The 24,335-nt window shown below is 41.4% G+C and overlaps 1 protein-coding gene across 1 annotated transcript in view; it reads left to right on the forward strand.

Moving 5' to 3' along the window:
• The window catches only part of nectin1a (nectin cell adhesion molecule 1a), a 48,904-nt gene that overhangs the window by 3,974 nt on the left and 20,595 nt on the right, over positions 1-24,335 (forward strand). Inside the window, exons 5-7 of the mRNA XM_045717662.1 lie at positions 186-303; positions 18,654-18,835; positions 22,619-22,736. Of these exons, the coding sequence (XP_045573618.1) occupies positions 186-303; positions 18,654-18,835; positions 22,619-22,736 (418 nt within the window). The remainder of the gene's footprint in view (positions 1-185; positions 304-18,653; positions 18,836-22,618; positions 22,737-24,335) is intronic.

A 24,335-nucleotide genomic window follows, 5' to 3' on the forward strand; every position in this document is an offset into this window, starting at 1 on the left:
GGCCTGAGGATTGTTTAATGATTGAATCCCGGCCTGTGTAATATGTCATGTGATATCCTTGGGGCCTGTACACCACATTTCCTGTAACTCAAATTATGTGTCTAGCAGCTATGTTGCTGTGCTGTGATTTTACAAACTGTTGCTGTGCTGTGTTTGGCCAAGTTGTGATTTTGTTGTTGGTCCAGCTCGACCTTTGACCCAGATGAGTTTGTCAACACCCACACTGGTAGCTCGGTCATCCAATCTGAAGACGCCGGTCGCCACCTGCCTCTCGGCCAATGGGAAGCCTCCAGGAACCATCAGGTGGGCAGCCACCATGTTTGTTTGTTTGTGTGTAAACAGAGTAACATTTCAAATAGATGGAAAAATCTGTGGAATAGGTTGGATGGGTTAGGGTTAGCGGTTGAATCACTCTACCAAGGTAGTGTCGCTAGGTGTACTCCTTACACCGATACCCAGTACCCAGACGTACTCCGATGTTATGATTGTAAAACCGTGTAGTGTTCAGGAGGCCTAAGACAGGAGATGTGATTTTCTTTATTTATTTCTTATTTCACCTTTATTTAACCAGGTAGGCAAGTTGAGAACAAGTTCTCATTTACAATTGCGACCTGGCCAAGATAAAGCAAAGCAGTTCGACAACATACAACAACACAGAGTTACACATGGAGTAAAACAAACAGAGTCAATAATACAGTAGAAAAATAAGTCTATATACAATGTGTGTAAATGAGGTGAGATAAGGGAGGTAAAGGCAAAAAAGGCCATGGTGGCAAAGTAAATACAATATAGCAAGTAAAACACTGGAATGGTAGATTTGTAGTAGAAGAAAGTGCAAAGTAGAAATAATGGTGTGCAAAGGAGCAAAATAAATAAATAAATACAGTAGGGGAAGAGATAGTTGTTTGGGCTAAATTATAGATGGGCTATGTACAGGTGCAGTAATCTGTGAGCTGCTCTGACAGCTGGTGTTTAAAGCTAGTGAGGGAGACAAGTGTTTCCAGTTTCAGAGATTTTTGTAGTTCGTTCCAGTCATTGGCAGCAGAGAACTGGAAGAAGAGATGGCCAAAGGAGGAATTGGCTTTGTGGGTGACCAGAGAGATATACCTGCTGGAGCGCGTGCTACAGGTGGGTGCTGCTATGGTGACCAGTGAGCGGAGATAAGGGGGGACTTTACCTAGCAGGGTCTTGTAGATGACCTGGAGCCAGTGGGTTTGGTGACGATTATGAAGCAAGGGCCAGCCAACGAGAGCGTACAGGTCGCAGTGGTGGGTAGTATATGGGGCTTTGGTGACAAAACGGATGGCACTGTGATAGACTGCATCCAGTTTATTGAGTAGGGTATTGGAGGCTATTTTGTAAATGACATCGCCGAAGTCGAGGATCGGTAGGATGGTCAGTTTTACGAGGGTATGTTTGGCAGCATGAGTGAAGGATGCTTTGTTGCGGAATAGGAAGCCAATTCTAGATTTAACTTTGGATTGGAGATGTTTGATGTGAGTCTGGAAGGAGAGTTTACAGTCTAACCAGACACTTAGGTATTTGTAGTTGTCCACATATTCTAAGTCAGAGCCGTCCAGAGTAGTGATGCTAGACAGGCGGGCAGGTAGCGATCGGTTGAAGAGCATGCATTTAGTTTTACTTGTATTTAAGAGCAGTTGGAGGCCACGGAAGGAGAGTTGTATGGCATTGAAGCTTGTCTGGAGGGTTGTTAACACAGTGTCCAAAGAAGGGCCAGAAGTATACAGAATTGTGTCGTCTGCGTAGAGGTGGATCAGAGACTCACCAGCAGAAAGAGCGACATCATTGATGTATACAGAGAAAAGAGTTGGCCCAAGAATTGAACCCTGTGGCACCCCCATAGAGACTACCAGAGGCCTGGACAACAGGCCCTCCGATTTTAACACACTGAACTCTATCAGAGAAGTAGTTGGTGAACCAGGCGAGGCAATCATTTGAGAAACCAAGGCTATTAAGTCTGCCGTTGAGGATGTGGTGATTGACAGAGTCGAAAGCTTTGGCCAGGTCAATGAATACGGCAGCACAATATTGTTTCTTATCGATGGCGGTTACGATATCGTTTAGGACCTTGAGCGTGGCTGAGGTGCACCCATGACCAGCTCTGAAACCAGATTGCATAGCGAAGAAGGTGCGGTGGGATTCGAAATGGTCGGTAATCTGTTTGTTGACTTGGCTTTCGAAGACCTTAGAAAGGCAGGGTAGGATAGATATAGGTCTGTAGCAGTTTGGGTCAAGTTTGCCCCCTCCTTTGAAGAGGGGGATGACAGCAGCTGCTTTCCAATCTTTGGGAATCTCAGACGACACGAAAGAGATGTTGAACAGGCAGATCATTTTAGAAAGGGTCCAGATTGTCTAGCCCGGCTGATTTGTAGGGGTCCAGATTTTGCAGCTCTTTCAGAACATCAGCTGAATGGATTTGGGAGAAGGAGAAATGGGGAAGGCTTGGGCGAGTAGTTGTGGGGGGTGCAGTGCTGTTGACTGCAGTAGGGGTAGCCAGGTGGAAAGCATGGCCAGCCGTAGAAAAATACTTATTGAAATTCTCAATTATTATTAATTATAATAAATTAATTAATTATAGTGGATTTATCGGAGGTGACAGAGTTTCCTATCCTCAGTGCAGTGGGCAGCTGGGAGGAGGTGTTCTTATTCTCTATGGACTTTACAGTGTCCCAGAACTTTTTTGAGTTTGTGTTGCAGGAAGATTATTTCTGCTTGAAAAAGCTAGCCTTGGCTTTTCTAACTGCCTGTGTATATTGGTTTCCAACTTCCCTGAAAAGTTGCATATCACGGGGGCTGTTCGATGCTAATGCAGAACGCCACAGGATGTTTTTGTGTTGGTTAAGGGCAGTCAGGTCTGGAGAGAACAAGGGCTATATCTGTTCCTGGTTCTAAATTTCTTCAATGGGGCATGTTTATTTAAGATGGAGAGGAAGGCATTTAAAAAAATAACCAGGCATCCTCTACTGACGGGATGAGGTCAATATCCTTCCAGGATTCCCGGGCCAGGTCGATTAGAAAGGCTTGCTCGCTGAAATGTTTCAAGGAGCGTTTGACAGTGACGAGTGGAGGTTGTTTGCCTGCTGACCCATTACGGGTGCAGGCAATGAGGCAGTGATCGCTGAGATCTTGGTTGAAAACAGCAGAGGTGTATTTAGAGGGCGAGTTGGTTAGGATGATATCTATGAGGGTGCCAGTGTTTGCGGCTTTGGGGTTGTACCTGGTGGGTTCATTAATAATTTGTGTGAGATTGAGGGCATCAAGCTTGGATTGTAGGATGGCTGGGGTGTTAACCTGTTAGGGCTAGGGGGCAGCATTTGCACGTCTGGATAAAAAAAATGTACCCGATTTAATCTGGTTACTAATCCTACCCAGTAACTAGAATATGCATATACTTATTATATATGGATAGAAAACACTCTAAAGTTTCTAAAACTGTTTGAATGGTGTCTGTGAGTATAACAGAACTCATTTGGCAGGCAAAACCCTGAGACATTTTCTGACAGGAAGTGGATACCTGATGTGTTGTATTGACTTTAAACCTATCCCATTGAAAAACACAGGGGTTTAGGAATATTTTGGCACTTCCTATTGCTTCCACTAGATGTCACCAGCCTTTACAAAGTGTTTTGAGTCTTCTGGAGGGAGATCTGACCGAACAAGAGCCATGGAACGATGATGTCCCATTAGACACCTGGCGCGCGAGTTCATGTTGGGTACCCTCGTTCCAATACGTTATAAAAGAGTATGCATTCGTCCACCTTGAATATTATATTATTCATGTTCTGGTTAAAAAAGGCCCTAATGATTTATGCTATACAACGTTTGACATGTTTGAACGAACGGAAATATATTTTTTCCCCTCGTTCATGACGAGAAGTCCGGCTGGCTTAGATCATGTGCTAACAAGACGGAGATTTTTGGACATAAATGATGAGCTTTTTTGAACAAAACTACATTCGTTATGGACCTGTGATACCTGGAAGTGACATCTGATGAAGAGAATCAAAGGTAATGGATTATTTACATAGTATTTTCGATTTTAGATCTCCCCAACATGACGTCTAGTCTGTATCGCAACGCGTATTTTTCTGGGCGCAGTGCTCAGATTATTGCAAAATGTGATTTCCCAGTAAGGTTATTTTTAAATCTGGCAAGTTGATTGCGTTCAAGAGATGAAAATCTATAATTCTTTAAATGACAATATAATATTTTACCAATGTTTTCTAATTTTAATTATTTAATTTGTGACGCTGACTTGACTGCCGGTTATTGGAGGGAAACGATTTCCTCAACATCAATGCCATAGTAAAACGCTGTTTTTGGATATAAATATGAACTTGATAGAACTAAAAATGCATGCATTGTCTAACATAATGTCCTAGGAGTGTCATCTGATGGAGATTGTAAAAGGTTAGTGCATCATTTTAGCTGGTTTTATGGTTTTGGTGACCCTGTCTTTGACTTGACAAAACATTACACACAACTCTTGTAAATGTACTGTCCTAACATACTCTAAATTTATGCTTTCGCCGTAAAACCTTTTTGAAATCGTAAAACGTGGTTAGATTAAGGAGATGTTTATCTTTGAAATGGTGTAAAATAGTTGTATTTTTGAAAAATTTGAATTTTGACATTTATTTGGATTCAAATTTGCCGCTCTTGAAATGCACCTGCTGTTGATGGAGTGCACCACGGGTGGCACGCTAGCGTCCCACCTAGCCCATAGAGGTTAAGCATGTCCCAGTTTAGGTCACCTAGCAGCACGAGCTCTGAAGATAGATGGTAGGCAATCAGTTCACATATGGTGTCCAGGGCACAGCTGGGGGCCGAGGGTGGTCTATAGCAGGTAGCAACGGTGAGAGACTTGATTTTAGAGAGATGGATTTTTAAAAGTAGAAGTTCAAATTGTTTAGGTACATACCTGGATAGTAAGACAGAACTCTGCAGGCTATCTCTGCAGTTGATTGCAACACCGCCCCCTTTGGCCGTTCTATCTTGTCTGAAAATGTTGTAGTTAGGGATGAAGATTTCAGAGTTTTTGGTGGACTTCCTAAGCCAGGATTCAGACACGGCTAGGACATCTGGGTTGGCAGAGTGTGCTAAAGCAGTGAATAAAACAAACTTAGGGAGGAGGCTTCTAACGTTAACCTGTTTGGGATAGGGGGCAGTATTTTCACGGCCGGATAAAAAACGTACCCGATTTAATCTGGTTACTACTCCTGCCCAGAAACTAGAATATGCATATAATTAGTAGATTTGGATAGAAAACACTCTAAAATTTCTAAAACTGTTTGAATGGTGTCTGTGAGTATAACAGAACTCATATGGCAGGCCAAAACCTGAGAAGATTCCATACAGGAAGTGCCCTGTCTGACAATTTGTTCTCCTTCTGTGGCATCTCTATCAAAAATACAGCATCTCTGCTGTAACGTCACATTTTCTAAGGCTTCCATTGCCTCTCAGAAGGCGCCAGAAAGTGGAATGACGTCTCTGCAGCCTCTGGGCGAAAAACAGCAGGAGTTTTTGTGAGTGGTCAGGCAGGGAACAATGACACTGGAGATGCGCGTCCACGAGACGACTCCATTTTTTTCTTTCAGTCTTTGAATGAATACATCGTCGCCCGGTTGGAATATTATCGCTATTTTACGAGAAAAATCGCATAAAAATTGATTTTAAACAGCGTTTGACATGGTTCAAGGTATGGTAATGGAATATTTTGTTTTTTTTTGTCACGAAATGCGCTCGAGCGTCACCCTTCGGATAGTGACCTCAACGCATGAACAAAACAGAGCTATTTCAATATAACTATGGATTATTTCGAACCAAAACAACATTTGTTGTTGACGTACTAACCTTTGATGATCTTCATCAGATGACACTCCTAGGACATTATGTTATACAATACATGCATGTTTTGTTCAATCAAGTTCATATTTATATCAAAAACCAGCTTTTTACATTAGCATGTGATGTTCAGAACTAGCATACCCACCGCAAACTTCCGGTGAATTTACTAAATTACTCACGATAAACGTTGACAAAAAAACATAACAATTATTTTAAGAATTATAGATACAGAACTCCTTTATGCAAACGCTATGTCAGATTTTAAAATAGCTTTTCGGTGAAAGCACATTTTGCAATATTCTGAGTACATAGCCCGGCCATCATAGCTAGCTAATTTGACACCCACCAAGTTTGGCCCTCACCAAACTCAGATTTACTATAAGAATAATTGGATTACCTTTGCTGTTCTTCGTCAGAATGCACTCCCAGGACTTCTACTTCAACAACAAATGTTGTTTTGGTTCGAAATAATCCATAGTTATATCCAAATAGCTCCGTTTTGTTCGTGCGTTCAAGTCACTATCCGAAGGGTGACGCGCCGGTGCATTTCGTGACAAAAAAAAATTCAAAATATTCCATTACCGTACTTCGAAGCATGTCAAACGCTGTTTAAAATAAATTTATATGCTATTTTTCTCGTAAAATATTTTTTGAGCGTAATTCTTTGTATACAACCTACACTTTCTCGTTCTGAACTTTTAACATGAGTGGGATGTTGTGGCTTCGTAACAATGATCAAGTGCAGCTGGTCACTGATTTGACAACTCCAATGCGGTTACACGCCCTGACACCGCAAATCATTACAGTGGCTTCAGAAAGTAGTATTCATACCCCTTGACTTATTCCACGTTTGCTGTGTTACAGCCTGAATTCAACATTTATTAAATGTGCTATATTTCTAACCCATCTATGCACAACACCCCATAATGACAAGGTGTAAACATGATTTTTAGAAATGTTTTCACATTACTTTTATAAAAAATTAAATACAGAAATATATAATTGACGTAAGTATTCACACCCCTGATGCAATCATTTTACAATACTCTGTATATGCACCTTTGGCAGTGATTACAGCTGTGAGTCTGTCTGGGTAATTCTCTAAGAACTTTCCATACCTGGATTGTGCAACATTTACCCTTTATTCTTTTCAAAATTCTCTGTTAAACTGGTTGTGATCATTGCTAGACAACAATTTTCAGATGTTGCCATAGATTTTCAAGTAGATTTAACCTGTTGGGGATAGGGGGCAGTATTTGCACGTCCGGATAAAAAACGTACCCGATTTAATCTGGTTACTACTCCTGCCCAGTAACTAGAATATGCATATAATTATTGGCTTTGGATAGAAAACACCCTAAAGTTTCTAAAACTGTTTGAATGGTGTCTGTGAGTATAACAGAACTCCTATGGCAGGCAAAAACCTGAGAAGATTTCATGCAGGAAGTGGCCTGTCTGACAAGGTGTTGTTGTTCTTGCCTCTGTTTATTGAAGAGTCAGGATCTTAGCTGTAACGTGACACTTCCTACGGCTCCAATAGGCTCTCAGAGCCCGGGAAAAAGCTGAACGATGTCGAGGCAGCCCTAGGCTGAAACACATAATCGCCTTTGCCAAGTGGCCAATCAGAGGACAAAGGAATTAGGCGCGTGCCCGAGTCGACCCAGTGATATATTTTCTTTCGGCTGTTTACCTAATTGCAGATTCCCGGTCGGAATATTATCGCTTTTTTACGAGAAAAATGGCATAAAAATTAATTTTAAACAGCGGTTGACATGCTTCGAAGTACGGTAATGAAATATTTAGACATCTTTTGTCACGAAATGCGCCGTGCGCGTGACCCTTATTTACCGTTCGGATAGTGTCTAGAACGCACGAACAAAACGCCGCTGTTGGAACATAACTATGGATTATTTTGGACCAAACCAACATTTGTTATTGAAGTAGAAGTCCTGGGAGTGCATTCTGACGAAGAACACCAAAGGTAATCAAACTTTTGTAATAGTAAATCTGATTTTGGTGAAGGCTAAACTTGCTGGGTGTCTAAATAGCTAGCCCTGTGATGCCGGGCTATCTACTGAGAATATTGCAAAATGTGCTTTCACCGAAAAGCTATTTTAAAATCGGACATATCGAGTGCATAGAGGAGTTCTGTATCTATAATTCTTAAAATAATTGTTATGCTTTTTGTGAACGTTTATCGTGAGTAATTTAGTAAATTGTTAGTAAATTCGCCGGAAGTTTGCGGGGGGTATGCTAGTTCTGAACGTCACATGCTAATGTAAAAAGCTGGTTTTTGATATAAATCTGAACTTGATTGAACAAAACATGCATGTATTGTATAACATAATGTCCTAGGTGTGTCATCTGATGAAGATCATCAAAGGTTAGTGCTGCATTTAGCTGTCTTCTGGGTTTTTGTGACATTATATGCTAGCTTGAAAAATGGGTGTCTGATTATTTCTTGCTGGGTACTCTGCTGACATAATCTAATGTTTTGCTTTCGTTGTAAAGCCTTTTTGAAATCGGACAGTGTGGTTAGATTAACAAGAGTCTTGTCTTTAACCTCTCTAGGCTAGGCGGGACGAATTCGTCCCACCTACGTAAGAGCCACTGCTATCCTGTGGCGCGATTTTCAAAACCTTAAAAATCCTATTACTTCAATTTCTCAAACATATGACTATTTTACAGCCATTTAAAGACAAGACTCTCGTTAATCTAACCACACTGTCCGATTTCAAAAAGGCTTTACAACGAAAGCAAAACATTAGATTATGTCAGCAGAGTACCAAGCCAGAAATAATCAGACACCCATTTTTCAAGCCAGCATATAATGTCACCAAAACCCAGAAGACAGCTAAATGCAGCACTCACCTTTGATGATCTTCATCAGATGACAACCCTAGGACATTATGTTATACAATACATGCATGTTTTGTTCAATCAAGTTCATATTTATATCAAAAACCAGCTTTTTACATTAGCATGTGACGTTCAGAACTAGCATACCCCCGCAAACTTCCGGGGAATTCGCTAACATTTTACTAAATTACTCACGATAAACGTTCACAAAAAGCATAACAATTATTTTAAGAATTATAGATACAGACCTCCTCTATGCACTCGATATGTCCGATTTTAAAATAGCTTTTGGTGAAAGCACATTTTGCAATATTCTAAGTACATAGCCCAGGCATCACGGGCTCGCTATTTAGACACCCGGCAAGTTTAGCACTCACCATAATCATATTTACTATTATAAAATTTCATTACCTTTTGTTGTCTTCGTCAGAATACACACCCAGGACTGCTACTTCAATAACAAATGTTGGTTTGGTCCAAAATAATCCATCGTTATATCCGAATAGCGGCGTTTTGTTCGTATGCGTTCCAGACACTATCCGAAATAGTAAAGAAGTGTCACGCGCATGGCGCAATTCGTGACAATAAAATTCTAAGTATTCCATTACCGTACTTCGAAGCATGTCAACCGCTGTTTAAAATCAATTTTTACGACATTTTTCTCGTAGAAAAGCGATAATATTCCGACAGGGAATCTCCTTTTCGGCAAACAGAGGAAAAAATCCCAAAGGCGGGGGCGGTCGGGGTCACGCGCATAAGCTAGTGTCTCTTGATGGGCCACTTGAGAAAGGCGATAATGTGTTTCAGCCTGGGGCTGGAATGACGACATTCTGTTTTTTCCCGGGCTCTGAGAGCCTATGGAAGACGTGGGAAGTGTCACGTTAGAGCAGAGATCCTTAGTAAATGATAGAGATGGAAAAGAAGTTCAACAAATGGTCAGACAGGCCACTTCCTGTAAAGGAATCTCTCAGGTTTTGACCTGCCATTTGAGTTCTGTTATACTCACAGACACCATTCAAACAGTTTTAGAAAATTTAGGGTGTTTTCTATCCATATGTAATAAGTATATGCATATTCTAGTTACTGGGTAGGAGTGGTAACCAGATTAAATCGGGTATGTTTTTTATCCAGCCGTGTCAATGCTGCCCCCTAGCCCTAACAGGTTAAAATGCTGTAAAATAGTCATATGTTTGAGAAATTGAAGTAATAGCATTTCTAAGGTATTTGAAAATCGCGCCACAGGATTCAACTGGCTGTTACGTAGGTGGGACGAATTCGTCCCGCCGGTCCTAGAGAGGTTAACCTCTATGGGCTAGGTGGGACGCAAGCGTCCCACCCGTGGTGCACTCCATCAACAGCAGGTGCATTTCAAGAGCGGCAAATTTGAATCCAAATAAATGTAAAAATTCAAATTTTTCAAACATACAACTATTTTACACCCTTTGAAAGATAAACATCTCCTTAATCTAACCACGTTTTCCGATTTCAAAAAGGTTTTACGGCGAAAGCATAAATTTAGAGTATGTTAGGACAGTACATTTACAAGAGTTGTGTGTAATGTTGTGCCAATTCAAAGACAGGCGTCACCAAAACCATAAAATCAGCTAAAATTATGCACTAACCTTTTACAATCTCCAACAGATGACACTCCTAGGACATTGTGTTAGACAATGCATGCATTTTTAGTTCTATCAAGTTCATATTTATATCCAAAAACAGCGTTTTACTGTGGCGTTGATGTTCAGGAAATCGTTTCCCTCCAATAACCGGCATTCAAGTCAGCACCACAAATTAAATAATTAAAATTAGAAAACATTGGTAAAATATTATATTGTCATTTAAAGAATTATAGATGTACATCTCTTGAACGCAATCAACTTGCCAGATTTAAAAATAACCTTACTGGGAAATCACACTTTGCAATAATCTGAGCACTGCGCCCAGAAAAATACGCGTTGCGATACAGACTAGCCGCCATGTTGGGGAGATCTAAAATCGAAAATACTATGTAAATAATCCATTACCTTTGATTCTCTTCATCAGATGTCACTTCCAGGTATCACAGGTCCATAACGAATGTAGTTTTGTTCAAAAAAGCTCATCATTTATGTCCAAAAATCTCCGTCTTGTTAGCACATGATCTAAGCCCGCCGGACTTCACTTCATGAACGAGGGGAAAAAATATATTTACGTTCGTTCAAACATGTCAAACGTTGTATAGCATAAATCATTAGGGCCTTTTTTAACCAGAACATGAATAATATTCAAGGTGGACGAATGCATTCTCTTTTATAACGTATTGGAACGAGGGTACCCAACATGAACTCGCGCGCCAGGTGTCTAATGGGCCATCATCGTTCCATGGCTCTTGTTCGGTCAGATCTCCCTCCAGAAGACTCAAAACACTTTGTAAAGGCTGGTGACATCTAGTGGAAGCAATAGGAAGTGCCAAAATATTCCTCAGCCCCTGTGTTTTTCAATGGCATAGGTTTAAAGGTAATACAACACATCAGGTATCCACTTCCTGTCAGAATCTGTCTCAGGGTTTTGCCTGCCAAATGAGTTCTGTTATACTCACAGACACCATTCAAACAGTTTTAGAAACTTTAGGGTGTTTTCTATCCATATATAATAAGTATATGCATATTCTAGTTACTGGGTAGGATTAGTAACCAGATTAAATCGGGTACATTTTTTTATCCAGCGGTGCAAATAATGCCGCCTAGCCCTAACAGGTTAATTTTCAAGTAGCCACTTAGGAACGTTCTCTGTCTTCTTGGTAAGCAGCTCCAGTGTAGATTTGGCCTTGTGTTTTAGGTTATTGTCCTACTGAAAGGTGAAATAATCTCCCAGTGTCTGGTGGAAAGCAAACTGAACCTGGTTTCCCTCTAGGATTTTGCCTGTTCTTAGCACCATTCTTTTTATTTTTTTTATCCTGAAAAACTCCCCAGTCGTTAACAATTACAATCATACCCATAACATGATCCAGCCACCACTATGCTTGAAAATATGAAGAGTGGTACTCAGTGATGTGTTGTGTTGCATTTGCCAGAAACATCAAATCAAACCAAATTTTATTTGTCACATGCACCGAATACAACAGCTGTAGACATAACCATGAAATGCTTACTTACAAGCCCTTAACCAACAATCCAGTTCAATAAAGTGAGTTAAGAAAATAAACTAAAGGCCATTTTTTTTAATTAGATTTTTTTATTTTTAAGTAACACAAGAAAATGACATAACAATAACGAGGCTATATATAGGGGGTACTGGTACATTTGTCAATGTACCTTTGGCCTCCTGAGTGGCGCAGCGGTCTAAGGCACTGAATCTCAGTGCTAACGGCATCATTACAGACCCTGGTTTGATTCTGGGCTGTATCACAACCTGTCATTATTGGGAGTCCCATAAGGTGGTGCACAATCGGCCCAGTGTTGTCTGGGTTAGGGTTTGGCGGTGGTAGGCCGTAATTGTAAATAAGAATTTATTCTTAACTGACTTGCCTAGTTAAATAAAGGTTAAATAAAATGTGTGGGGGTAAAGGTTAGGTGAGGTAATTTGTAAAGTGACCATGCATAGATAATAAACAGTGTAAAAACAAAGGGGGGGAGGTCAATGTAAATAGTCTGCGTGACCATTTGACTAATTGTTCAGCAGTCTTATGGCTTGGGGGTAGAAGCTGTTAAGGAGACCTTTTGGTCTTAGACTTGACGCCCCAGTACCGCTTGGTACTGGGGTGACTGGAGTCTGACATTTTTTTCCTCTGATACCGCTTAGTACGGCCTTCCTCTGACACCGCCTAGTATATACAGTTGGAGTCTACATACACCTTAGACAAATAGTTTACATATACCTCAGACAAATACATTTAAACTCAGTTTCACAATTCCTGACATTTAATCCTAGTAAAAATTCCCTGTCTTACGTCAGTTAGGATCACCACTTTATTTTAAGAATGTGAAATGTCAGAATAATAGTAGAGAGAATGATTTATTAAAGCTTTTATTTCTTTCATCACATTCCCAGTGGGTCAGAAGTTTACATACACTCAATTAGTATTTGGTACCATTGCCTTTAAATTGCTTAACTTGAGTCAAACGTTTCGGGTAGCCTTCCACAAGCTTCCCACAATAAGTTGGGTGAATTTTGGCCCATTCCTCCTGACAGAGCTGGTGTAACTGAATCAGGTTTGTAGGCCTCCTTGCTCACACGCGCTTTTTCAGTTCTGCCCACAAATTTTTTATAGGTTGAGGTAAAGGCTTTGTGATGGCCACTCCAATACCTTGACTTTGTTGTCCTTAAGCCATTTTGCCACAACTTTGGAAGTATGCTTGGGGTCAATGTCCATTTGGAAGACCCATTTGCGACCAAGCTTTAACTTCCTGACTTATGTCTTGAGATGTTGCTTCAATATACCCACATCATTTTCCTCCCTCATGATGCCATCTACTTTGTGAAGTGCACCAGTCCCTCCTGCAGCAAAGCACCCCCAGAACATGATGCTGCCACCCCCGTGCTTCACGGTTGGGATGGTGTTCTTCAGCTTGCAAGCATCCCTGTCACGTCCTGACCATAGTGAGTGTTATTTTCTATGGTAGATTAGGTCAGGGCGTGACAGGGGGTGTTTGTCTGGTTTTTGTAGGTCTATGTTTTGGTTCTAGGTTTGTATTTCTATGTTGGTGTTATTTGGCATGACCTCCAATTAGAGGCAGCAGGTTGTCGTTGACTCTAATTGGAGGTCCTATTTAAGTTTAGGTTTGTCCCACAGGTGTTTGTGGGTGATTGTTCTTCGTGAGGTTTATGTTCCTCCAACGGTTTGTTGTTTTGTATTAAAGTGTTAATTGTTGCATTCGGGTTCACTGATTTAAATAAAACATGTGGAACTACGAAAACGCTGCATCTTGGTCCGCTCTTTCAAACAGCCGTGACACTCCCTCTTTTCCCTACAAACATATTGATGGTCATTATGGCCAAACAGTTCTATTTTTGTTTCATCAGACCAGAGGACATTTCTCCAATAAGTACGATCTTTGTCCCCATGTGCAGTTGAAAACCGTAGTCTGGCTTTTTTTATGGCAGTTTTGGAGCAGTGGCTTCTTCCTTGCTGAGCGGCCTTTCAGGTTATGTCGATTTAGGACTCGTTTTACTGTAGATATAGATTATTTTGTACCTGTTTCCTCCAGCATCTTCACAAGGTCCTTTGCTGTTGTTCTGGGTTTGATTCGCACTTTTCACACCAAAGTACGTTCATCTCTAGGAGACAGAATGCGTCTCCTTCCTGAGCGGTATGACGGCTGTGTGGTCCCATGTTGTTTCTACTTGCGTACTATTGTTTGTACAGATGAACGTGGTACCTTCAGGCATTTGGAAATTGCTCCCAAGGATGAACCAGACTTGTGGAGGTCCATCATAATTTTTCTGAGGTCTTGGCTGATTTCTTTTGATTTTCCCATGATGTCAAGCAAAGAGGCACTGAGTTTGAAGGTAGCCCTTGAAATACATCCACAGGTACACCTCCAATTGACTCAAATTATGTCAATTAGCCTATCAGAAGCTTCCAAAGCCATGACATCATTTTTTTGAATTTTCCAAGCTGTTTAAAGGCACAGTCAACTTAGTGTATGTAAACTTCTGACCCACTGGAATTGTGATACAGTGAATTATAAGTCAAATAATCTGTATGTAAACTATTGTTTGAGAAATGACTTGTGTCATGCATAAAGTAGATGTCCTAACCGACTTGGCAAATCTGTAGTTTGATAACAAGAAATTTGTGGAGTGGTTGAAAAATGAGTTTTAGTGACTCTAACCTTAGTATATGTAAACTTGGATACAACATCTGGATGCCAGGAAGCTTGGCCCCCGTGATGTACTGGGCCCTACAAACTACCCTCTTTAGCACCTTACAGTCAGATGCCGAGCAGTTGCCATATCAGGCGTTGAAGTAACCGGTCAGGAGTAACCGTGCAGCTGTAGAACTTTTTACGATCTGGGGACCCATGCCAAATCTTTTCAGTCTCCTGAGGGAGAAGTGGTGTTGCCGTGCCCTCTTCACGACTGTCTTGGTGTGTTTGGACCATGTAGTTAATTGATGATGTGGACACTGAGGAACTTGAAACTCTTCACCCAGCCCCGCTGATGTTAATGGGGGCCTTCTCGGCCCTCCTTTTCCTGTAGTCCATGATCAGCTCCTTTGTATTGCTCACATTGAGTAAGAGGTTGTTGTCCTGGCACCACACTGCCAGGTCTCTGGCCTCCTCCCTTTAAGCTGTCTCATTGTTGTCATTGATCAGCCCTAACACTGTTGTGTCATCAGCAAACTTATTGATGGTGTTGAAGTCGTGCTTGGCCACACAGTCGTGGGTGAACAGGGAGTGTAGGAAGGGACTAAGCACGCATCCCTGAGGTGCCCCTGTGTTGAAGATCAGCGGGGCAGATGTGTTGTTACCTACTCTTACCACCTGGGGGCGGCCCATCAGGAAGTCCTGATCCCAGTTGCAGAGGGAGGTGTTTAGTCCCAGGGTCCTTAGCTTAGTGATGAGCTTTGAGGGCACTATGGTGTTGGACGCAGAGCTGCAGTCAATGAATAGCATTCTCACTTAGGTGTTCCTTTTGTCCAGGTGGGAAAGGGCAGTGTGGAGTGCAATAGAGATTGCATCATCTGTGGATCTGTTGGGGCGGTATGCAAATTGGAGTGGGTCTAGTGTTTCTGGGATAATGGTTTTGATGTGAGCCATGACCAGCCTTTCAAAGCACTTCATGTCTACAGACTTGAGTGCTACGGGTCTGTAGTCATTTAGGCATGTTACCTTGGTGTTCTTGGGCAAAGGGACTATGGTGGTCTGCTTGAAACATGTTGGTATTACAGACTCGGTCAGGGACAGATTGAAAATGACAGTGAAGTCACTTGTCAGTTGGTCAGCTTATGCTCGTGGTAATTCGTCTGGCCCTGCGGCCTTGTGAATGGTGACATGTTTAAAAGTCTTACATCAGCTATGGAGAGTGTGATCACACAGTCATCCACAACAGCTGCTGTTCTCATCAAATCAAATTTATTTATATAGCCCTTCTTACATCAGGTGATACCTCAAAGTGCTGTACAGAAACCCAGCCTAAAACCCCAAACAGCAAGGAATGCAGGTGTAGAAGCACGGTGGCAAAGAAAAACTCCCTAGAAAGGCCAAAACCTAGGAAGAAACCTAGAGAGGAACCAGGCTATGAGGGGTGGCCAGTCCTCTTCTGGCTGTGCCGGGTGGAGATTATAACAGCACATGGCCTAGATGTTCAAATGTTCATAAATGACCAGCATGGTCAAATAATAATAATCATAGTAGTTGACGAGGGTGCAACAAGTCAGTAACACAAGAGTAAGTGTCAGTTGGCTTTTTCATAGCCGATCTTTGAGAGTATCTCTACCGCTCCTGCTGTCTCTAGAGAGTTGAAAACAGCAGGTCTGGGACAGGTAGCATGTCCGGTGAATTGGTCAGGGTTCCAGCAGGTCTGGGACAGCAGGTCTGGGACAGGTAGCACGTCCGGTGAACAGGTCAGGGTTCCTTAGCTGCAGGCAGAACAGTTGGAACTGGAGCAGCAGCACGGCCAGGTGAACTGGGGACAGCAAGGAGTCATCAAGCCAGGTAGTCCTGAGGCATGGTCCTAGGGCTCAGGTCCTCCGAGAGAGAGAAAGAAAGAAAGAGAGAAAGAGAGAATTAGAGAGAGCATATTTAAATTCACACAGGACACCGGAAAAGACAAGAGAAATACTCCAGATGTGACAGACTGACCCTAGCCCCCCGACACATAAACTACTGCAGCATAAATACTGGATGATGCACTTTTCAGTGTTGCTTGCCTCGAACCGAGCATGGAAGTTATTTAGCTCGTCTGTTAGGCTCGTTGCACTGGGCAGCTCATGGCTCTGCTTCCCTTTGTAGTCTGTAATAGTTTCCAAGCCCTGCCACATCCGACGAGGGTCGGAGCCCGTGTAGTATGATTCAATCTTAGTCCTTTATTAGTGCTTTGCCTGTTTGATGGTTCGTCGGAGGGCATAGTGGGATTTCTTATAAGGGTCCGGGTTAGAGTACTGCTCCTTGAAAGCGGCAGCTCTACCCTTTCGTTTATTGCGGATGTTCCCTGTAATCCATGGCTTCTGTTTGGGGTATGTACGTACAGTCACTGTGGGGATGACGTCATCGATGCACTTATTGATGAAGCCAATGACTGATGTGGTGTACTCTTCAATGCCATCAGAAGAATCCCTGAACATATTCCAGTCTATGCACCAAAACAGCCCTGTAGTTTAGCATCTGCTTCACCTGACCACTTCCTTATTGAGCAAGTCAATGGTACTTCCTGCTTTAGTTTTTGCTTATAAGCAGGAATCAGGAGGATAGAGTTATGGTCAGATTTGCCAAATGGAGGGCGAGGGGGAGCTTTGTACGCATCTCTGTGTGTGGAGTAAAGGTGGTCTAGAGTTTTTTTCCCTCTGGTTGCACATTCAACACGCTGGTATATATTAGGTCAAACGGATTTAAGATTCCCTGGATTAATTCCCTGGCCACTAGGAGCGCCGCCTCTGGATGAGCATTAGCCTACATAGAGGGTTTTTAAACACATCTAAAATAATGTATTAGACTACATAGAGGGGTTTTTACACACATCTAAAATAATGTATTAGACTACATAGAGGGGTTTTTACACACATCTTAAATCATGTATTAGCTGACATACAGGGCTTTTTACACACATCTAATATATCTAGATAGATCATCTAATAGCCCAAACTGGGCATACTGAAACTGATACTTTGGCACATGTTTTTAAGGACTCAGATATTACCACCCCTCCCACCTCAGATATTACCACCCCTCCCACCTCAGATATTACCACCCCTCCCACCTCAGATATTACCACCCCTCCCACCTCAGATATTACCACCCCTCCCACCTCAGATATTACCACCCCTCCCACCTCAGATATTACCACCCCTCCCACCTCAGATATTACCACCCCTCCCACCTCAGATATTACCACCCCTCCCACCTCAGCGGCAGATAAAACAGATAAGACAGATAAGACAGATAAGACAGATAAGACAGAAAAGACAGAGAAGACAGATAAGACAGATAAGACAGATAAGACAGATAAGGGTTTGGAAATATAAGAGACCCGGTTTTAACAATGCCTTTATCTCTGGCATAAGGCCAGCCAAAAATGGAGCTCTAAAGCTCTATGAAACAGTTTGACACTCTAAAGCTCTATGAAACAGTTTGACACTCTAAAGCTCTATGAAACAGTTTGACACTCTAAAGCTCTATGAAACAGTTTGACACTCTAAAGCTCTATGAAACAGTTTGACACGCTAAAGCTCTATGAAACAGTTTGACACTCTAAAGCTCTATGAAACAGTTTGACACTCTAAAGCTCTATGAAACAGTTTGACACTCTAAAGCTCTATGAAACAGTTTGACACTCTAAAGCTCTATGAAACAGTTTGACACTCTAAAGCTCTATGAAACAGTTTAACACTCTAAAGCTCTATGAAACAGTTTGACACTCTAAAGCTCTATGAAACAGTTTGACACTCTAAAGCTCTATGAAACAGTTTAACACTCTAAAGCTCTATGAAACAGTTTGACACTCTAAAGCTCTATGAAACAGTTTGACACTCTAAAGCTCTATGAAACAGTTTAACACTCTAAAGCTTTATGCAACATAATCTCTCCAAAGTAAGAATTCAGACAATAATGATTCAAAGTTTTCACGAAGGTTTGATCCCAAACAGTGAACGTATCAGTAACTGTCGCTAGCTTCAAATGTTATATGGAAGTTTATTTCCTGACTGCTTTGTGTGTGTGTGTTTCTCTCTGTGTGTCTGTGTGTGTTTCTCTCTGTGTGTCTGTGTGTGTTTCTCTCTGTGTGAGCAGGTGGGACACGCGTGTGCGTGGTGAAGCGACCACCCAGGAGATCCGTAACTCTGATGGGACGATCACGGTGCGAAGCGACTTCATCCTGGTACCCAGCAAGAACACACACCTGGAGACACTCACCTGTATCACCTCCTATAACCAGGAGACATACACCGACTCTGTCACGCTGGACATACAGTGTAGGACACACACACACACACACACACACACACACACACACACACACACACACACACACACACACACACACACACACACACACACACACAGCAGGGTTGGGGTCAATTCCAATTGAATTTGAAATTCTAATTAAATTCTTGAATTCACTCATGAAGTGGAGAATATATGTTGAATTCAATTCGAATTCCAACAATAATTAAGTAAGTTATGAATTTCATTTGAATTGGAAAACATGTAATCTTTGGAAAATAATTGAATTGGAATTCAGTATTTTTACATTTCCCATTTTATGGGGTTAATGCACATAGTATCAAACATTGACTGCAGGATTTGATTTAAATTATTTAAACTTAATTTCAACTGTTTCAATATGTTTAATATAGCTAGGCTTTCTGAACAGCGACATGATCGGCCTGAAAGGTCTGTGTACTTTTTAACATTTCCTATTAGATGACAAGATAAAAATGAGGTTAAGGGTCGTTCTTCATTTATATGATTTGAATCTGAACTCAAACACGTAAACGGTTTTGTTTTTCGTTTTTATTGTCTAAAGGAAATATTAAATAATGAAAAACGGAACAATGATTTGATTATTCAAATGTTGTATTTTTAATGATCGGTTCTGGTTCGACCCGTGCATCGTACGTTTTGGCCAATTAATAGGCGTGGCTTCTTGACAACACAGAAATGATAAATGGGTCATTCTTCATGTTTTTGATCTGATAAAGTTATTCTCATTCCAATGATTTGATGATTGACAGTCACTGCAGTTGGTCATGTGACCAAATTGATCTAGGTCAGTGAGACAGTCACTTCCACAACATTTACAACCTTAACGCCTAACCTGTAGCCTACATAATTGTTGATAGGCTCTATAATATGCCACCAATCTCCACAAGCTTCAGTGCCAACAAGCTTAGACAACATGACAACATGGGCAAACAGTAACGGTCTGGTGAAATTCACACATCATGACCTTCCCTGTAACTCAGTTGGTACAGCACGGTGTTTGCAACGCATGGTGTTTGCAATACCAGGGTTGTGGGTTCGATTCCCACGGGGGGGCCAGTGTGAAAATTCTTTTTTTAATGAAATGTTTGAAATGTATGCATTCACTACTGTAAGTCGCTCTGGATAAGAGTGTCTGCTAAATGACTAAAATGTAAAAATGCAATGATCTATACAGTGGTTATGAACCTTGGAGAACCGGCCTTCCCTGTGGCTCAGTTGGTAGAGCACGGTGTTTGCAATGCCAGGGTTGTGGGTTTGATTCCCACAGGGGGCCAGTATGAAAAAAAAAATTATAATAAAAAAAAATTAAATCATCTATGAAATGTATGCATTCACTACTGTAAGTCACTCTGGATAAGAGTGTCTGCTAAATGATTGAAATGTAATTTTGCCTATGTCAGGATCTGGCCATTTGTGAAGAGCCTACAAGCTACATCAATAATAAGGTGTGATAGAATTCCTCTGTCCACGGACCTATAGCATATGACCTGCCCTTTAAAACTCTGATGCACAACTGTGCGTAAAAGGGTCCTGGAGGGCAGGTAATTTGCCCTAGGTGATGTGTTAGGCAGACTGCACCACTCTCTGGAGAAACCTACGGTTGTGGGCGGTGCAGTTACTGTACCAGGCGGTGATACAGCCTGACAGAATGCTCTCAATTGTGCATCTGTAAATGTTTGTGAGGGTTTTAGGTGGCAAGCCAAATTTCTTCAGCCTCCTGAGGTTAAAGAGGCACTATTGTGCCTTCTTCACCACATTGTCTGTGTGGGTGGACCATTTCAGTTTGTCTGTGATGTATACGCCGAGGAACCTGAGGCTTTCCACCTTCTCCACTGCGGTCCTGTCGATGTGGATAGGGGGGTGCTCCCTCTGCTGTTTCCTGAAGTCCACGACCATCTCCTTTGTTTTGTTGACATTGAGTTTGAGGTTATTTTCCTGACACCACACTCCAAGTGCCCTCACCTCCTCCCTGTAGGCTGTCTCATCGTTGTTGGTGATCAAGCCTACAACTGTAGTGTCGTCTGCAAACTTGATAATTGAGTTGGAGGCGTGCGTGGCCACGCAGTCATGGGTGAACAGGAAGTACAGGAAGGGGCTGAGCAAGCACCCTTGTGGGGCCCCAGTGTTCAGCATCAGCAAAGCGGAGGTGTTGTTTCCTACCTTCACCACCTGGGGGTGGCCCGTCAGTAAGTCCATGACCCAGCTACACAGGGCGGGGTTCAGACCCAGGGCCTCGAGCTTAATGATGAACTTGGAGGGTACTATGGTGTTGAATGCTGAGCTATAGTCAATGAACAGAATTCTTACATTGGTCCACAACTGGTTCCATGACCATCCCACGTTTACTATTTTCTATCTCCCACCATATTCCCTATTTTTCAACCCCATTGAGGAATTTCAGCATGGTGGTGGAAGATGTATGATCCCAAAGCCCTTCTCCAGGCAATGGAGGAGGCGTGTGGTGACATTCCAGCAGGGTCCTGTCAGGGGTGGATGCATCATTCCAAGGAGAATATCGCCTGTGATGTTTATGAAAATCTGTGAACTGATTTTGTTTTCACAATGCAGTATTTGTTTCTGATTTGATTGTATTTTCACAGTTTCTTTATATATTTGATGCAATTGATCTAACATACAGTACAGTAGTACAAATAGGCCTATATGTCTTCCTTTCCATATGCAAAATATATTTACTTTATGTTTGCATTTTTACTGTATGTGTGCTTACAGTATACTGTTTGACATGTATTGAGTCATGTTGAAATATAAAACTAACATTTTTGCATTTGTGTTCCTTTCTTGTTTGAGTGAACACAAACAATATACAGTTTAACAACAACATCTTAGTCTTTACACTGAAATAGGTTCTGATAGTAGTGTTTTGAATTAGGTCACATTAGTGTGATCTCAGTTGTCACTAAGTTAGATTCATTTGATGTGTGTGTCATTTGTATACAGTTTCATTTTGAGCAGGGAGTACAGGATTTGGATTGCTGTGTTTCGTTTTGAGCAGAGAGTACAGGATTTGGATTGCTGTGTTTCATTTTGAGTACAGGATTTGGATTGCTGTGTTCCATTTTGAGTACAGGATTTGGATTGCTGTGTTTCGTTTTGAGCAGAGAGTACAGGATTTGGATTGCTGTGTTCCATTTTGAGTACAGGATTTGGATTGCTGTGTTTCATTTTGAGTACAGGATTTGGATTGCTGTGTTTCATTTTGAGTACAGGATTTGGATTGCTGTGTTTCATTTTGAGTACAGGATTTGGATTGCTGTGTTCCATTTTGAGTACAGGATTTGGATTGCTGTGTTCCATTTTGAGTACAGGATTTGGATTGCTGTGTTTCATTTTGAGTACAGGATTTGGATTGCTGTGTTCCATTTTGAGTACAGGATTTGGATTGCTGTGTTCCATTTTGCAAGATGTCTGTGGGGTTTGGGGAAATTGGTTAACTGTTTTGTCTTTAGAGGGTTGAGTATCTGAGATTTCGTTTCAACAAAGGTGTGCTAACAATTGGAGAAAACTGTAAGAAGTCATTGAAAATAAATGCCATTTTTCAATGATTGAATTGTAATTGTAGTTTACTTCCTTCAAATAGAATTGGGCCCAACCCTGATACACACATTCACACACGCGCCAGTGCACATGCACACACACTTTCACCGTCCCACTGACTTACTCACTTGTAAAAATTATTGTAAGTGTCTCTGGATAAAAGTGTGTGCTAAATGGCATATATGAAAGTATTCGATATTATTATTTTACATCAGATGAACCAGAGGTGTCAGTGGAGGGGTTCGATGGGAACTGGTACCTGGACCGTCAGAACGTTGAGCTCACATGTCTGACTGATGCCAACCCACCTGTCTCTCTGTTCCAGTGGAGAATGTGAGTAACCCTGACCTCTAACCCTTAACCTCTAACCCTAAGCGTAATTGTGAGTATACCAGTGTCATAGCGATATAAAGAGGGCGCTAGATGGATGTAGTTTGTTTTAGCATGGACAGCACCATTGAGGAATTTTTTTATAGTCAAAAGATGGGGCTTCCTATAGGTTAACCTCTATGGGCTAGGTGGGACGCTAGCGTGCCACCCGTGGTGCACTCCATCAACAGCAGGTGCATTTCAAGAGCGGCAAATTTGAATCCAAATAAATGTCAAAATTCAAATTTTTCAAACATACAACTATTTTACACCCTTTGAAAGATAAACATCTCCTTAATCTAACCATGTTTTCCGATTTCAAAAAGGTTTTACGGCGAAAGCATAAATTTAGAGTATGTTAGGACAGTACATTTACAAGAGTTGTGTGTAATGTTTTGTCAATTCAAAGACCGGGTCACCAAAACCATAAAACCAGCTAAAATGATGCACTAACCTTTTACAATCTCCATCAGATGACACTCCTAGGACATTATGTTAGACAATGCATGCATTTTTAGTTCTATCAAGTTCATATTTATATCCAAAAACAGCGTTTTACTATGGCATTGATGTTGAGGAAATCGTTTCCCTCCAATAACCGGCAGTCAAGTCAGCGTCACAAATTAAATAATTAAAATTAGAAAACATTGGTAAAATATTATATTGTCATTTAAAGAATTATAGATTTACATCTCTTGAACGCAATCAACTTGCCAGATTTAAAAATAACCTTACTGGGAAATCACACTTTGCAATAATCTGAGCACTGCGCCCAGAAAAATACGCGTTGCGATACAGACTAGACGTCATGTTGGGGAGATCTAAAATCGAAAATACTATGTAAATAATCCATTACCTTTGATTCTCTTCATCAGATGTCACTTCCAGGTATCACAGGTCCATAACGAATGTAGTTTTGTTCAAAAAAGCTCATCATTTATGTCCAAAAATCTCCGTCTTGTTAGCACATGATCTAAGCCAGCCGGACTTCTCGTCATGAACGAGGGGAAAAAATATATTTACGTTCGTTCAAACATGTCAAACGTTGTATAGCATAAATCATTAGGGCCTTTTTTAACCAGAACATGAATAATATTCAAGGTGGACGAATGCATACTCTTTTATAACGTATTGGAACGAGGGTACCCAACATGAACTCGCGCGCCAGGTGTCTAATGGGACATCATCGTTCCATGGCTCTTGTTCGGTCAGATCTCCCTACAGAAGACTCAAAACACTTTGTAAAGGCTGGTGACATCTAGTGGAAGCAATAGGAAGTGCCAAAATATTCCTCAGCCCCTGTGTTTTTCAATGGGATAGGTTTAAAGGTAATACAACACATCAGGTATCCACTTCCTGTCAGAAAATGTCTCAGGGTTTTGCCTGCCAAATGAGTTCTGTTATACTCACAGACACCATTCAAACAGTTTTAGAAACTTTAGAGTGTTTTCTATCCGTATATAATAAGTATATGCATATTCTAGTTACTGGGTAGGATTAGTAACCAGATTAAATCGGGTACATTTTTTTTATCCAGACGTGCAAATGCTGCCCCCTAGCCCT

This window comes from Salmo salar, chromosome ssa04, assembly GCF_905237065.1.
Source record: "Salmo salar chromosome ssa04, Ssal_v3.1, whole genome shotgun sequence".
In the NCBI taxonomy this organism is placed as follows: Eukaryota; Metazoa; Chordata; class Actinopteri; order Salmoniformes; family Salmonidae; genus Salmo; species Salmo salar.